At 37.8% G+C, this 14,350-nt stretch overlaps 1 protein-coding gene across 2 annotated transcripts in view; it reads left to right on the forward strand.

The window, feature by feature from the left end:
• The window catches only part of LOC112465663 (attractin-like protein 1), a 26,821-nt gene extending 17,366 nt beyond the window's left edge, over window positions 1–9,455 (forward strand). Inside the window, exons 2-12 of one of the 2 annotated variants that reach the window (XM_025033314.1) lie at window positions 1,630–1,977; window positions 3,164–3,345; window positions 4,159–4,556; window positions 5,078–5,676; window positions 5,756–6,227; window positions 6,472–6,895; window positions 6,981–7,124; window positions 7,213–7,362; window positions 7,466–7,853; window positions 8,052–8,289; window positions 8,586–9,455. In XM_025033314.1, coding sequence (XP_024889082.1) covers window positions 1,630–1,977; window positions 3,164–3,345; window positions 4,159–4,556; window positions 5,078–5,676; window positions 5,756–6,227; window positions 6,472–6,895; window positions 6,981–7,124; window positions 7,213–7,362; window positions 7,466–7,853; window positions 8,052–8,289; window positions 8,586–8,831 — 3,589 coding nt within the window. In that variant the 3' untranslated portion in view covers window positions 8,832–9,455. The remainder of the gene's footprint in view (window positions 1–1,629; window positions 1,978–3,163; window positions 3,346–4,158; window positions 4,557–5,077; window positions 5,677–5,755; window positions 6,228–6,471; window positions 6,896–6,980; window positions 7,125–7,212; window positions 7,363–7,465; window positions 7,854–8,051; window positions 8,290–8,585) is intronic. The other variant, XM_025033315.1, reaches the window with a different exon arrangement.
• Window positions 9,456–14,350: the final 4,895 nt, after the last annotated feature.

Consider the following 14,350-nt stretch of genomic DNA (forward strand, 5'->3'; position numbering starts at 1 on the left):
GCTTCTGAGCCATAATAGACCTCTGTGGAATGTTAAATTTTTTTTTTAACGACAAAAATATTTTAAATATGGTTAAATTATACACAAAAATACATTTTTATCGAAAAAAATGCTAATTTACCTTTCACACAATGCTGACGTAATCCTCCAACCATGCACTTTCGTGTCCCACCGAGATTTTGATTGTTCGCCGTTTCGAGAGTAAATGAGCTAGGACTTTGAAATTTTTACCTGAGGACCCTGAGGTTCCCTGCCACAATAACTTTTTTCCGGCGTGGAGGGGATTCTCCCACGATCATTTGTTTTCCGGAACAAACGACTGTTAGAAATTCGTGGGACACGAAAGGCATGGTTGGAGCGAATAGGGATATATATATATATAAAAAGGGAGTAATTAATGAAGTTAGCGTGTTAGGATCTCGTTGACGATGATGTACCCGTTTGACGTTGCTCTTCCGTGTCGCGCCCGTTGCATCCGCCCGATCTGTATATTGATGCAACACGACGCAACGATGTATGTGCGACCGCTCGGATTATAATTATTCGGATTATGCTCCATTATTCGCGTTTGATCGAATTAATTTTAATTTTATTACGCACTATAAACAAAAATGGAATGAGAGAGAGAGAAGGAGAGAAGACTCTAATAATTTACATTTAGGACCACAAAAACACCTACACGCTTCCTCTTAAAAAAACATTCATGAAATATCACGATTTTAACGATACATACTTCAATGTTGAACTTTGCGCTCAACGCATTTTACGAAATACATTTCTCTCCTTCGTATCGCTTACATTTATAACTTATTTACAACTAGAGTTATTTTTAACTGTTAACGTAGGCACATTTAACGCGCGTACAATTTTATATCGTTAAAATCGGTAAAAATCATATACTTTGTGCAATCAATCGATAAACTATATATATATTGTTTATGAAACAGCAAACGATTATAATAGACAAATATATATCTATATATATATGTGTGTGTATATATATAGTGATGTGACAATATACGTTAATATAAAAATCAATGTTATTTCTGATGATATTACGTAAAAGAAGTTAACAAAGAAACAAGAAGTAAGTTTGATTTTCATTATCGTATATTGTCGTATTACCATTTTGTGTTAGATAATGCATCTTCTTTTTTCATCATAGCAGCATAAACAGTGGTTATCATACTTTGTGATATAGCCTTTTTCTTCATTCTTTACGTGAACATTCCGTCTCTATTCATTGCTTATCATTGTCAGTATAATCAATAAGATGCTAATTTATCGCATTGAGAAGAAACAAAAAATAAGTTTGATTTTTATTATCAAGTATATCCAAATATTGTCATATTACCATCTTATGTTAATGCATCTTCTCTTTTCATTATAGTAGCGTAAACATGATTATTTCGTAACATTTTTCTTTATTCTTTACGTAAATATCCTGTCTCTATTATCTATTGCTTCTCAGTATCGAGAAGATGCTAATTTATCGCGTTGCACATCACGTTATCAAAGCCGTATCAAAAGTCTATCCACGCTTCGCCAAATGATGCAAAATAATTTACCGTAAAATCTAACGCTCGCTTCGAAATTATAGCTCATAATCATGTCTTGTCCTTCCCGCAGATTATCAGAGAGGATCGGGAGCATCCATGATGGCACAGGCAACTATACTGCGGACGTGAGATGCTCCTGGCTGATCGAGAGCAGCCCGAACACAAAAATACGGATGCACGTAGAACAATTCGCGACGGAATGCGGCTGGGACCATCTGTACATCTACGACGGTGATAGCGTCGAGGCGCCGTTGCTGGCCGTTTTCTCCGGCCTGATGCACAAGGATAGCTATCACATACGCCGCGTGCCGGAAGTAATAGCGCGATCCGGTAGCGCGTTGCTGCACTTTTATTCCGATGTCGCGTACAACATGAGCGGCTTCAACATTACATATAAAATCAACGCTTGTCCGAGCAGGTGAGCGCGACGCTGATGGCTGCGGTCTCCCTAACTTTTCTCCCAGTACTCTATCTTCTTTTTAGCTCTCTCAACCGCTTATTTTTTAACATACATTCGCCAATTTATATTTAGAATTTTACTATCGTTGGAAAACTATACTAAGAAACGGTTCAATGCGTTTGCTAAATATTTTAAATCAGTGTGTTGAAGATACAGGTAGCTATTGATACATGGTTGATATCTTTCTTGGTAAAACGGCTCTCGCGTGATGGAGAAAAATGAAACGGGTCGTTTTACGGAGTTATCCATAAGATTATGGCACAAGTTGATAGACTGTAACACGTCAGCTGACCCTAAAACACGAGCGACTATCACGCAGTGGCTTTTAGCGAGTAGAAGTATAATCTGACACACGATGGATTATTCGTGTGATTTGCAGCGGTATTTTACCGAATATAAATGATGCGAATATAAATTCGCTTCGCGCGCATCTATTGAAAAAGAAAGACGTGGATTTCATAGTCGGGCAAGGTAGCGGTCAATCTGAGAGACTCAGAATAGAACGAGAGGAGATTACATGGAGAGTGGCAACCGCCGATAATTCGTAATTGGGTCGCTGTCGGCTTAGAAACTTTATCGAGCTTCCTCTGCGGGCCGGAAATACGCGTAACCCTATCTGCGTCACATTTGATAACATTACCTACGGTCAGAAGACGACTTTTGGCAAAAAGAAAACTTGAGATTTTATCCGGAAGAGAGCGGGCAATCTCATTTTTGAGACGCACAGCTATCATTTGGCCATGTTTTGCTGGTCGTTTTGCTTCGATTTTAGACATGATACATGGGGAACGGAGGGTAATTTCCTCCTCTCTCGATATTGTCTTATACCTTTTATAAAGTCTAGGAAAATCTGACTCCGTCAAACAGTTCCGTCAAACGATCCATCATCCGAGCTACCGTGCGTCACGACGCACACTTTTCCAGAATTGTTTGCTTTTCCTTCCCACACCGTTCAAATATCGAGAGCAGTCTTTTTTTCTGAGAAATTAATAGAGGCAAACACTTATTGCGCGATCGAGTAAATAGCGCACGAAAGCATTTATATTTGCCTAAGGGTGTTAGATCATCGTGGTGGCATCGCGTCCCTCGAAGACAAGATTGACACAATGATATCTCGTGTACACTAGTGCGTTGCTTCTTGTAGGTATTCCAATATCGACTGTTCCGGCCACGGTGTGTGTATTGAAGGCACGTGTACCTGCGACGCTACGTGGACCGGTGAGGCCTGCGACGTACAAGTATGCCCGAACAATTGCTCGTATCATCATCAGCAGGGCGAGTGTGACCGCGAGAGTCATCATTGCCGCTGTTTTCACGGCTTTAAAGGTGAAGAGATAACGAAGACACGATTCGGTGACTTATAGTTAATAATTAATGAAATGCTGGAAGTTACATTTTACATGTATCTGAAAATAAAATAAATTATAACATTTTTCGGTAACTATTGAGTAAGATCGGTGCATGGAAGATAAATGTGCTGTGATAAATTAATGCATATAACGACGCGATAAAATTAAGATACATTGGTAAACACATTCGAGATGCTATCTGTCAGATATTCAGTCTAGGATGACAGCGTACTGACGTAATAGTATTTAGCATCATGCGATCGATAAACATCGTGATATTCGAATGTGACGTTAGGTATTACCTGACATATCTATTACTGTTATAATTATAATAACGTAATCCGTTAATATATTGAGTATTATTATTATTATTATTATTATTATTATATTACGTGATATATACTTTTGAATACTTACTTAATATATACTTGTATACATTTGTTTAATATATTTCCCAGGACAAGTATGTTTTCGATCTGGAGTAATTATCAGTGATAACATTTTATGAGCTATTTCTATTTGAACTCGAAATATCCTCTTCTAAAAAGGAGATGTGAAGTTTATTGTTGCCGCTTTTCCGCGATGCCGATTGGTTCTCTTGCTGCGCTTACTTCATTTGCAGCTGTCATTGTATATTTTGACAGTTGTGTATAATAGGGTTAATAGTGAAATGTTAAAGATAAATAGCGCGCGCGTAGCGCGCGTCTGTAGTGTCTAGTATAGTAATAAATACATGTTGAAATGAAAAAAGGTCAAATAAAATAGGCTTATTTACGCACGATTTTCGCAGGTGCGGACTGTAGCCAAAGAGGCGACCATGGATTTTGGGAGAGTGTCACGTACAAGGATCTACCGCCGGAAGGCTCGGCCAGTCACTGTTCCATCGTTTGGAAGGATTCACTGTACGTGGTCGGCGGCGAGAGTTTCCATCGTGCCAAGATGATATATGTGTACGATTATAACGGCAATGTTTGGGAGACACCTCACGTCGAGGGCCGAGTGCCGTTACCGCGGTACGCGCACTCGTGTGTGCTGTTCGGCGACAAGATATTCATGTACGGTGGTGTCGTGCAGAACTCTACGGTGACCAATGAGATCTGGGCGTTCGACGTGTCCGCCAAGGTCTGGGAGAACGTCACTGTACACGACGATGATTGCTACAACAAAACGATATGTGGCCCACTGAAGGTGCGTATATTTATTTAATCCGAAGAATATAATGATATATTTAAACCGCTTGCCTGAAGATGTATACGCTTTGGAGAACTGTGGCTGGGTCATTCTTTCCGTATTCTATTAGATAATAAAAAATTCGCCTTGGGCATAAAGTATAAATATAGTTCAAAACAGCAGTAAAAAGTGGCGGGTTTTTGAGTTTAATTTTTTACGCCCTTGCAATGTAAAGGAGATGTATGAGTAATCTTTGAAAATACCGAATTTCAAATGATTCAAGAATCGTCGCCAGCCAAGAATTAATTACAAAATTAATTTATAAAATAACAAATTATGTTTATTATGGTCGATATAATCTCGATTTAACAATCCTAAACTACTAATTGCTGGAAATTTTTTAAATAGCGTTATATATATATATATATATATATATATATATATATATATATATAATCTAATGTTATTCACTCTTATTTTTTAACTCTTAGTTGAGTCTCGTACAATATCTCGATTGTTTTAACAAATCGTTTTTACAGGTAGCAGGACATACCGCGACTCGGGTGCAGAATTATGACAAGAAGGAGAAGATGATTGTGATATTCGGCTATTCGCCGCAATATGGTTACTTAAACACCGTCCAGGAGTACTCTTTGGGTACGCGCGAGTGGCAGATCGTAGAGACGAAGGGCTTTCCAGTGAAGGGCGGCTACGGGCACAGTTCCGCTTACGATCCCCTCACAAATCTCATTTATGTGTATGGTGGTTATGTGTCGGAGTCACAAAGCACGCATGTTTTGACCAGCCGGCTGTACTCGTATCATCCTAATGATTACGAGTGGCGGCTGCTTACGTCAGCGCCATCGGCGCGTTTCTTTCATACGGCCACTTTTGTCACGAGTGGACTAATGTTGGTGTTTGGCGGTAATATGCACAACGATACGCAGCAATCGCACGGGGCGCGATGCTACTCGGCTGATACCCTCGGTTATGATGTCACGTGCGACACGTGGCACCAGTACACCATGCCCAAGGATATGAACGATCTTCCGCGATACGGTCATAGCGCGACCGTCTTCGAAAAGTCGATGTATATCTACGGCGGCTTTGACGGTGAAATGCTCTCTGACATGCTGAGGTACCAATCTAATATATCTTGTTTTAAATGGAAAAAGATGTTTATTTATCCGCTTATCTGAGATATTGTTATTGTGTAGGTATACCCCCGGCAATTGCGAGTATTTCACGAATCAGAATCAGTGCCTGAATGCCAGGATAGGTGTGAAGTGCGTGTGGCATAAGCGGGACAGTCGATGTCTGCACATCACAAAGATACCGCAGCACGTGCTCAACGAAAAGGAATATGACGAAGTTTTGAAATGTCTGGGCGTCGGGCCGCCACGCGGTATGACATCGCATGGAGAACTCTGTAAGCTGTTCACCGACTGCGTCGCGTGCGTACAGACCTCGTATAATTGCGTGTGGTGTGGCAAGAGTTGTTTCCACGAGATGTGTCGGGACAATGTAAACTCGCCAAATTCGAAGGCCATTACGGAACTGAATCAGTGTAACATGAAAACCGGCATCGAGTGTTTACAACTGCATACATGCCATGCTTGCTTCAGCAATCCGCATTGCACTTGGTCATGGTCTAACGGACCCGACCGTTGCAAGCCGAAAACTCGAGAGGTGTGTATGAGACTATTTTAACACTTTATTTAACACTATTATACAGGATTGGAGGGGGGGGTACGAAACATGGAATATTCATATATTCACAAATATCTTATTTCGAAACGTTAAACACATAGTAAATAATTATAAGCATATATTCTAGTGAAGTATATTTAACGAAGATGCAATATTTGATATATTTCTCATGACAATCCCAGCTTGCAAGAAATTAACGATTGACAATTAATTTTTTAAATAGAGAGTGTTCAACAGCACGATCCCGGGACATAATGTACTGCATGGGCAGCTTTTGACTATGGACACATGCCGCAGTCCATGCGTGGAGTACACGTCGTGCCGCAATTGCACGGAATCTGACTGCATCTGGTGTCAAAACGAGGCCAAATGCGTAGAGAAGAATGCGTACCCGGCCAGTTTTCCATATGGACAGTGTCGCGAGTGGACGACGATAGATGCCCGGTGCCGCGCCACGGAGACTGGCAGAGAATGGTGCAGCTTTTATTCATCATGCGCCGCTTGCCGATCGGACCCCGGTTGCGGCTGGTGCGACGACGGATCGGGCACCGGGAAAGGTTCGTGCATGCCTGGTGGAGCTCGTGGCCCTAGCAGCAAAAGTTCAAACACGTGTTTCCTCGATCATTGGTACTTCACAACATGTCCAAGTAAGCAAGTTTTTTTTTGTTGAATCTCAGCTCCCTTTATGTCGCCTTATCACAATTATTGATTCGACTTCCTTGATTTTCACAGCTTGTCAGTGTAACGGTCACAGTAAGTGTCTTCCAAACAGTAGCGTATGCATTCAGCCATGCGGAAACTTGACTTATGGACCACACTGCGATAAGTGTATTCCCGGCTATTATGGTAGTCCACTCAATGGAGCTACGTGTCAGCGTACGTAATATCTTTTTTCCACATGCTATGTCATTATTATTCGCAAACAAGAAGACATTTGAATGACATTTGTGTGCTCTTATTATAGCTTGCTCCTGTAACAATCAAGGCACTCAATGCACGAGCGAGACGGGCAAATGTTTTTGTACAACTAAAGGCATTATCGGCGATCACTGCGAGCGTTGTGACGTATCTGGTCTTTATCACGGAGATCCTACGAATAAAGGATCTTGTTTTTGTGAGTTTAATTGATGGAATATACTTTTTTATCTTATACTTTAGTAGTTTATTTTATACCTTATTATAAAATTATTTCATCCGCTCATGTATTCGTGTTTTAGATGATTTGGCTATCGATTACCAATTTACGTTTAATCTAAGCAAGAAAGAGGATCGTCACTATCGGGCGATCAACTTCAAAAATTCACCACCGAAAGCCGACATTGATGCCGAATTCTCTATCACGTGTTCCGTGCTTGCCAAGATGAACGTGACCATCAAGAAAGTAAATAGTCCAGAAAAACCGCTGCTGCTCGGCGCAAATTGTACGACGACCATGTACAAGCAACGTTTCAGCAAAGCGGACTACAATTTCGGTAGCGAAGATAATAATACTCTCACTACGTTCTACGTGTATGTCTATGACTTTCAACCGCCACTGTGGATCCAGATCTCGTTCTCCCAATATTCGAAACTGAATCTGCAGCAGTTTTTTATTACATTCTGCACGTGAGTACCATAACTTGGACTTCCAAGTGATTTTTTAATCCAAAATAAAGCGAATTAAAATTCTGTTAAATGTATAAGTGCAATGTGCGAAGAATAATCTTAAGATATGACAGATCTATTGGTACGCTTTATTTTTTCTAAGTTTTCTATACTCTCTTTGCCATGTTGAACCTCAGGCAGTACTTACTTGTAAACTAGAGATTACATGCCACCGCACAGGTGCTTCCTTGCTCTGCTACTGGTGGCCGCCATCCTTTGGAAGATCAAGCAAAAATACGACATGTATCGACGAAGACAAAGGCTCTTCCTGGAAATGGAACAAATGGCCAGCAGGGCGTTCAGTCAAGTTCTGGTGGAGATCGAGAGGCGCGACGTTGACAGCTCGGATCCAGAACGCGGTGATGCCGACTTTACGAATTGTCGTAAAAAAAAGAAGGTAAACGTAAATGTTTTGTTTAGATATTTTTACATATTCTTAGATATGTTTACATATTCTTAATGACATATGTAACTCTGCACTTATTTCTAATTAAACACATTTAATTACACGTTTAACATTAAATGATTTTGTGGTAAGGAGAAGGTAAATTTTCCCATAGAAGATTCTTACACATTTTTTAAGAAATTTAGATATTTTATTTTTGCTGTTACGTGAATTCTTACATCTTGCAACTAGAGTATCATAATTCAATTAAGGCTTATATTTTTATCGGATATGTTATTTTCGTATAGGATGCTCCTAGTCCGATCGCACTGGAGCCTTGTTGTGGCAACAGAGCGGCAGTTCTGTCTCTGCTAGTCAGATTGCCGACTGGCGGCGAGCCTTATACGCCAGCCGGACAGAGCGCTGGCCTAGCCGTGGCATCCGCTTTGGTGACGCTAGGCAGTCCGCGCAGACCATCTCAGGAATTAACGACGAAGGAGCCGAAGAAGACAAGGAAGTCCGCCAGCCAACATCCGGACTCTACTTGCATTTAGCGGTAAATCGACGAGATATCACGATAGGATGTGACTATGATAAGCCTTAGAGTTGTTTCTGTGATCTTGCCCGCGCTTGATACGGCAGGACAATTTATCTTCGAACTTTCACGTAGTGAAAGAAGTGCGAACGATAATCGCGCTGAGATGAAAACGGAGAACATACGCGAAAATTTTACTCGTTGACGCGCGACTGATCGGTGAATCGAACAATTCGGTTATTTTATCCGAAGAGTCGGTTGAGCGTGTAACACTAGATATAGATATATGCTTTCCTTATCGAGTAGAAGGAAACGCCTTTAGCCGAGGAGCGAATGGACTGCTCCGACCGGTTACGTTCGCTAATCATGGTAAGTAACAATTTCTTTTTAGACTCGAGCTGCATGATATGTTTTCATGCATCGAAAGAGACGTGATTGATCACTCGGCTAACATTCGGAAACGTAATCGAGTTCCTTTTAAAGATCTCGATTAACGGTGTACAGTGTTGTATAGATGGTTAGATGATCGTTTTTGTCGAAGATGTTACAATACGATGTGTTGGTCGCGTGAATAAACTGGTCTCGTGCATATTCGAAAAGCTTTTATTCGCTGCATCTGTTTTAGAAAAAAATTATTTATAATTTAGGATATATTTAATTTTATATATATATATATATATATATATATATATATATATATATTTAATTATCGTAAATATAAAAAAAACATGTAAGAAAACTACGATAAAAATTTAGAAATTTATGAAATAAAATGCCGCTTAAATCTGAAAAAATTAAATAGCTTTTATTTTAAGTTCTTATATTTTTATTGTTTCTTTGGCATAATTTCTACAGTGCAGTGGATAAAAAACTTTGTAAATGCCATGAAAGAGTTATTAAAAGAATCTAATGTTACTGATGAAATGATTAAATTCGAAGAAGTACAACGCTTCGACATAAGCTATAAATAGGCTGTATTTTTGTCGGATTTGTATGAAAAGAAATTGATCGTTAATAGTGAAGATAGAAAGGCGTACGAGTGGACGGGAAGGCAGTGAGTACGTCAAAGAATTCACTATTTATGCATCCATTTGTATTGTGTAAAATTTATATTCTAAATCGATCGAAGTGAGTAGAGATAACAATTGCAGAGCCGGTACAGATTTAAGGAAGGTACAAATCGCGTATCCAGTCTTGTGCGCATTTTACATTAGATTATTAGAATGTTGTGCCAAATCAGTCTTTCTTTCTTTGGTGTAAATGCAGATTATTTGTCGAAACAAACTTTGGTCAGTTAGAATCATTTGCAGGAGCAAGTATTTTTACTTTGTTACCTCTATTCACTGTGATTGTGCAATTAATTTTTGTCGTACGACTGAAAATTTGCGGAATTTAATATTGACACCAATTAACGGCGTAATTTAATTACAAATTTTTAATAATTCGTCAGTCATGCTCGAGCTTTTTGCCATAGCAAGCGAAAAACGGAAAGAATTTAACGTGGTCATTGTAATAAGAATCTCATTTGAAATCTCATTTTTGTTTCATGGAGCAAGTAACGGTGCCAGTTGTCTCGCACGTTGGTTGCATGACTGTCTTTCTGAGCATTTAACTAATATGTTTACGAGATTCGCATGTTTTTTACCTTTTTTTTTTTAAGAATTTACAAGCCTCTGCTTGTATTACGTTTGTATTCTTACATACTTGTGTCGCGGAGTAAATTAAATTAGTGATGAATATCGCATACTTCCATTTTTTTATAGTAAATTTATACTTTACTTCTTACCGTTTTAAATACGAGGAAATAACTTGCAACGCGAAAACTCCACAAATTTTGTATATTTTATTAGCGAGAGATAACGCATAGACAAGTGCATAGAGAAAGTTCCAGCGCACTCCGATTCATGCGCGCGTGAAATGTGTTTATATTAAGAAACCAGTCTTTTTCTTCTCGAAACTTTCATGGTAACATGAGAAAAGGGAGTCATTGCCGTAAAATTCATACACATAGATACATATATTACATATTTCTTCTATAAATATGTTAACTTGTGTTACAATAATTAAGCTTTTTTTTATTGCGTAATGTACGTGCGTGTATGTACATACATATATACATATATATTTATCATATGTATGTATGGCATTGTATTTATGTAATTGGTGCATATTTGAGAGGGCGAATTATAAACGACGATTTGTTATTACTTGAATTAGCGCAAATACAATGCATTTTATTATGACATTTAATACTCATAACTCTTTGTCTTTATATCGTTTAAAATATTAATTTATATAAAAACGACGGTCAGGAGAGGCGTATATACATATATATTATAAATTAGAATCGCTCCCTTTTAAGCGATAAAATGCGCATTCTATCTCAAATATATTTTTCGTACCAAAGAAAGCTCTATAGATATGAATAAAATCGTTATTGCGCACGTAGAGGACTAGATAGCACACAACACAATCAATCGATTATTATGTAACGATTAGAAATAAATTTGTAATTGTTGGCCGCGTTTTTAAGAAATAATTTTCCGTCAACGGTAATGTAGATCTGATTATTATTTATTGTCGAATTTACTTTTTTATACAATCAGCTTTTGTACTCTAGCGTGAGAAGTAATCTCGTTTAAGAGATAATTATTAACTCTTCTCTTATGAGCGCCAAAAAAAAAACAAGTATATTTTATTAAAATATATTTTATTGGATATATTATATTGCGAAATACTTTTTATCGTATATAATTTATATAAACGAATGAGCGTCTTTATATCTTTTTGATTCTTTTGTTGCCACGACACGTGCGATCATTTATTTCCGACAGTTTGATAGTTATCAAAATTATCAAGTAATTTTATCAATACCTAACGAGAGACCGCTTTTTACTCTTTCGTATTCGCGTGTCAGTAATTTCGGCAACGAAAGGATCGAGATTGAAACGCAAGAGAGTTTGAAAATATTGTTCGTCTAGAATAAATTTTTACGTTGGTAAAAAGTAGGCGTATACTATGTTATTAGGGATATCGTTTGAATTCGCGATACTTTCAACATGTAAATATCCGATGCTTTCAGTGTTGATTCTAAATTATCAGGACGACGGTCCACCGGCGCTCATATATACATATGTTTTTTTTCGTCCTGTTCTTAGGTTGTACTTGAGAAATTTACCATCGAGGGGCGAAGGTCGGCTCTCGGAGAGTAAAGTTTTCAAACGGGATATCTCCATCGAGACTCTCTCGAAAGATAAAACTCTTGAACGAACGGTCGTTGAAAGTCGCTCTTTCAATTCTATGCTAGACTAGATATCATCACCGTCGAGAGTCTCGCCCTCGGAGGATAAAACTCTCAAACGTACGTCCCGGCTTCGACTTTCTGTCTGTCGCGTTTGTTGTACACTGTAACACTGCCAATATAATATTCCTCTACTTCATTGATCTTTTACATACAATATGCTTCGTCTTCGACCCCGAGACGACGGCCGGTCTCCCCCACCGCGCCGATCGATTTCTGCGACTGATAACACGTGCGAACCATCGATATTCCGCAATCTCTTCTTATCTCTCTCTCCCTCTCTTTCCGACGAAGATCACGCATACTTGTATTGTTTGGGATCGCGACGGGACTAGCGTTGTTCGTCGCTCTTAAGAGACTCTCTTAGAAAGGCTTAAATAATATATAAAAATAGAATAGTATAATACGTTACATATATTCACTCTTCTTGCCTTTATTTATCTGGCACAAAAGATTAAAGGACAAAATAGGAATCTTCTATCGTTATTTTTTGCAAAGAATCATCCAAATTCAATGAAAAATCTGTCATATATGTATTAGTACATATAATTGAATTAATCTTATATATAATATAATATATATAATTATATATATTAAATAATGTTACATATTTTATATAATAGTATATATAATATATATACCTACACAGTAAAAAATTTTGTGTATTTTTGTTAAAAATGGACTTTGTTAAAATTTTTGTGTTAAAAATGTAACATACTTATGTGTTAATTTAACTAATTTTGTTTATATTATGTAATTTTTTGTGTTAAATTCATATTTAAGTAAATTAAATGTTAAAATAACACATTTTACATTTAATCGTAAGATTAACATAAAAATAATGTAGTTTTGTTAAAAAAAATTTTTTTTTATTTATATTTAACATTATACAGATGTCTATTGTACATACAAAAATGTTAAATTAACATGTTTTTCATTTATCTTTAACATTATATAGATGTTTGTTGTACATAAAATTTTCGTTCACATATTATCAAACTTTTCTTTATTTTGTGTTAAATTATGGATATAATATTTGTCTCATAATTTGACATATTCACATGCATTGTGTTGTTATGTTAAATTAACACAAAAATTTGAGTGGACCGTTTGGAACATGTGAAATGTGTTAATTTAACACAAATTTTTTTACTGTGAATGTATGTGTATATGTATGTACAGAATGAGGACGATCTTTCGGTCAGATAAATCAAGGCGTACTGTGTATAAATTCCAACATACATTTTTTCAAATAAGTCATATTCGAAAGCAAAATAAGTAGAATAAAGTAATTAACTGTATATAATAGAGACTATTAGAACTATAAATCGATAAAATGCTATTAGAAGGAAATTTGTAATTACGTGGATCGATTCAGTCGCGTACTAATTGTCCCTTAATTCCCGCGTAAGACGTTTCGCGTAGGAGCGAACGAACATCGCAAGTACTCCCATCGCGATCCCACAGAGTCCCTTCGATTTTCTTCTTTCGAAAGAGGAAAAGGAGTAAAAGAGGAGAGATCTCTCCTTCCCCGCGAAGACTCGAAGAACATTTGCGATCTTTCCGAGAGGTGAGATCTTCTCGAGATCTTTTAATCGTAAAATGTAGATCTTAAAGTTGGAGGGCGTACGACGATGTAAAATATATATCCATTTCTACGGATACTCGAGTCACCGATCTTAGCCGTTAAGGATTCTTAAGCGCCGCCGGTATGTGAAACTCGGACGATGCTTATCACGAGCGCACCGAACTGGAAGATATCGCGATGCGTCAGGACACGACTAAAGTTCGAATTTACAGAATAAGAGAGAGACTGTTCTCGCATATATATACATACACACGTATACATATACGCAGACACCCAGAACCGGGAACACAGACGGGCGTATAATAAGAATACTTAATAATCTAACTGAATAAGTATACATGTGATTGTGTATATTATACATAGCTCGCGACGATTTTTCTAGGAACACAATCGAAGATATTTATTTTTATTCGAGCGTAAGCGTAAGGCACACAAACTATTTGATAAAAATCTGCAGGTCGATGGAACGATTTAAATCTCTTCGACGCGAGTCTCGCAAGAATCTTTGAGAAACGAATAAAATGGAAACGTGATGACAAACGCGCGTTCAATGTAACGCGTATGTATTATACAGTGTAAAGTCTGAGAAATATTTGTACACGCGATATTAGCGTCGCCTTCTTACTTTGCATCGACATCGTCGTTAGAG

This window comes from Temnothorax curvispinosus, unplaced genomic scaffold (genome assembly GCF_003070985.1).
Source record: "Temnothorax curvispinosus isolate PA1 unplaced genomic scaffold, ASM307098v1 QBEX01015410.1, whole genome shotgun sequence".
Taxonomy (NCBI): Eukaryota; Metazoa; Arthropoda; class Insecta; order Hymenoptera; family Formicidae; genus Temnothorax; species Temnothorax curvispinosus.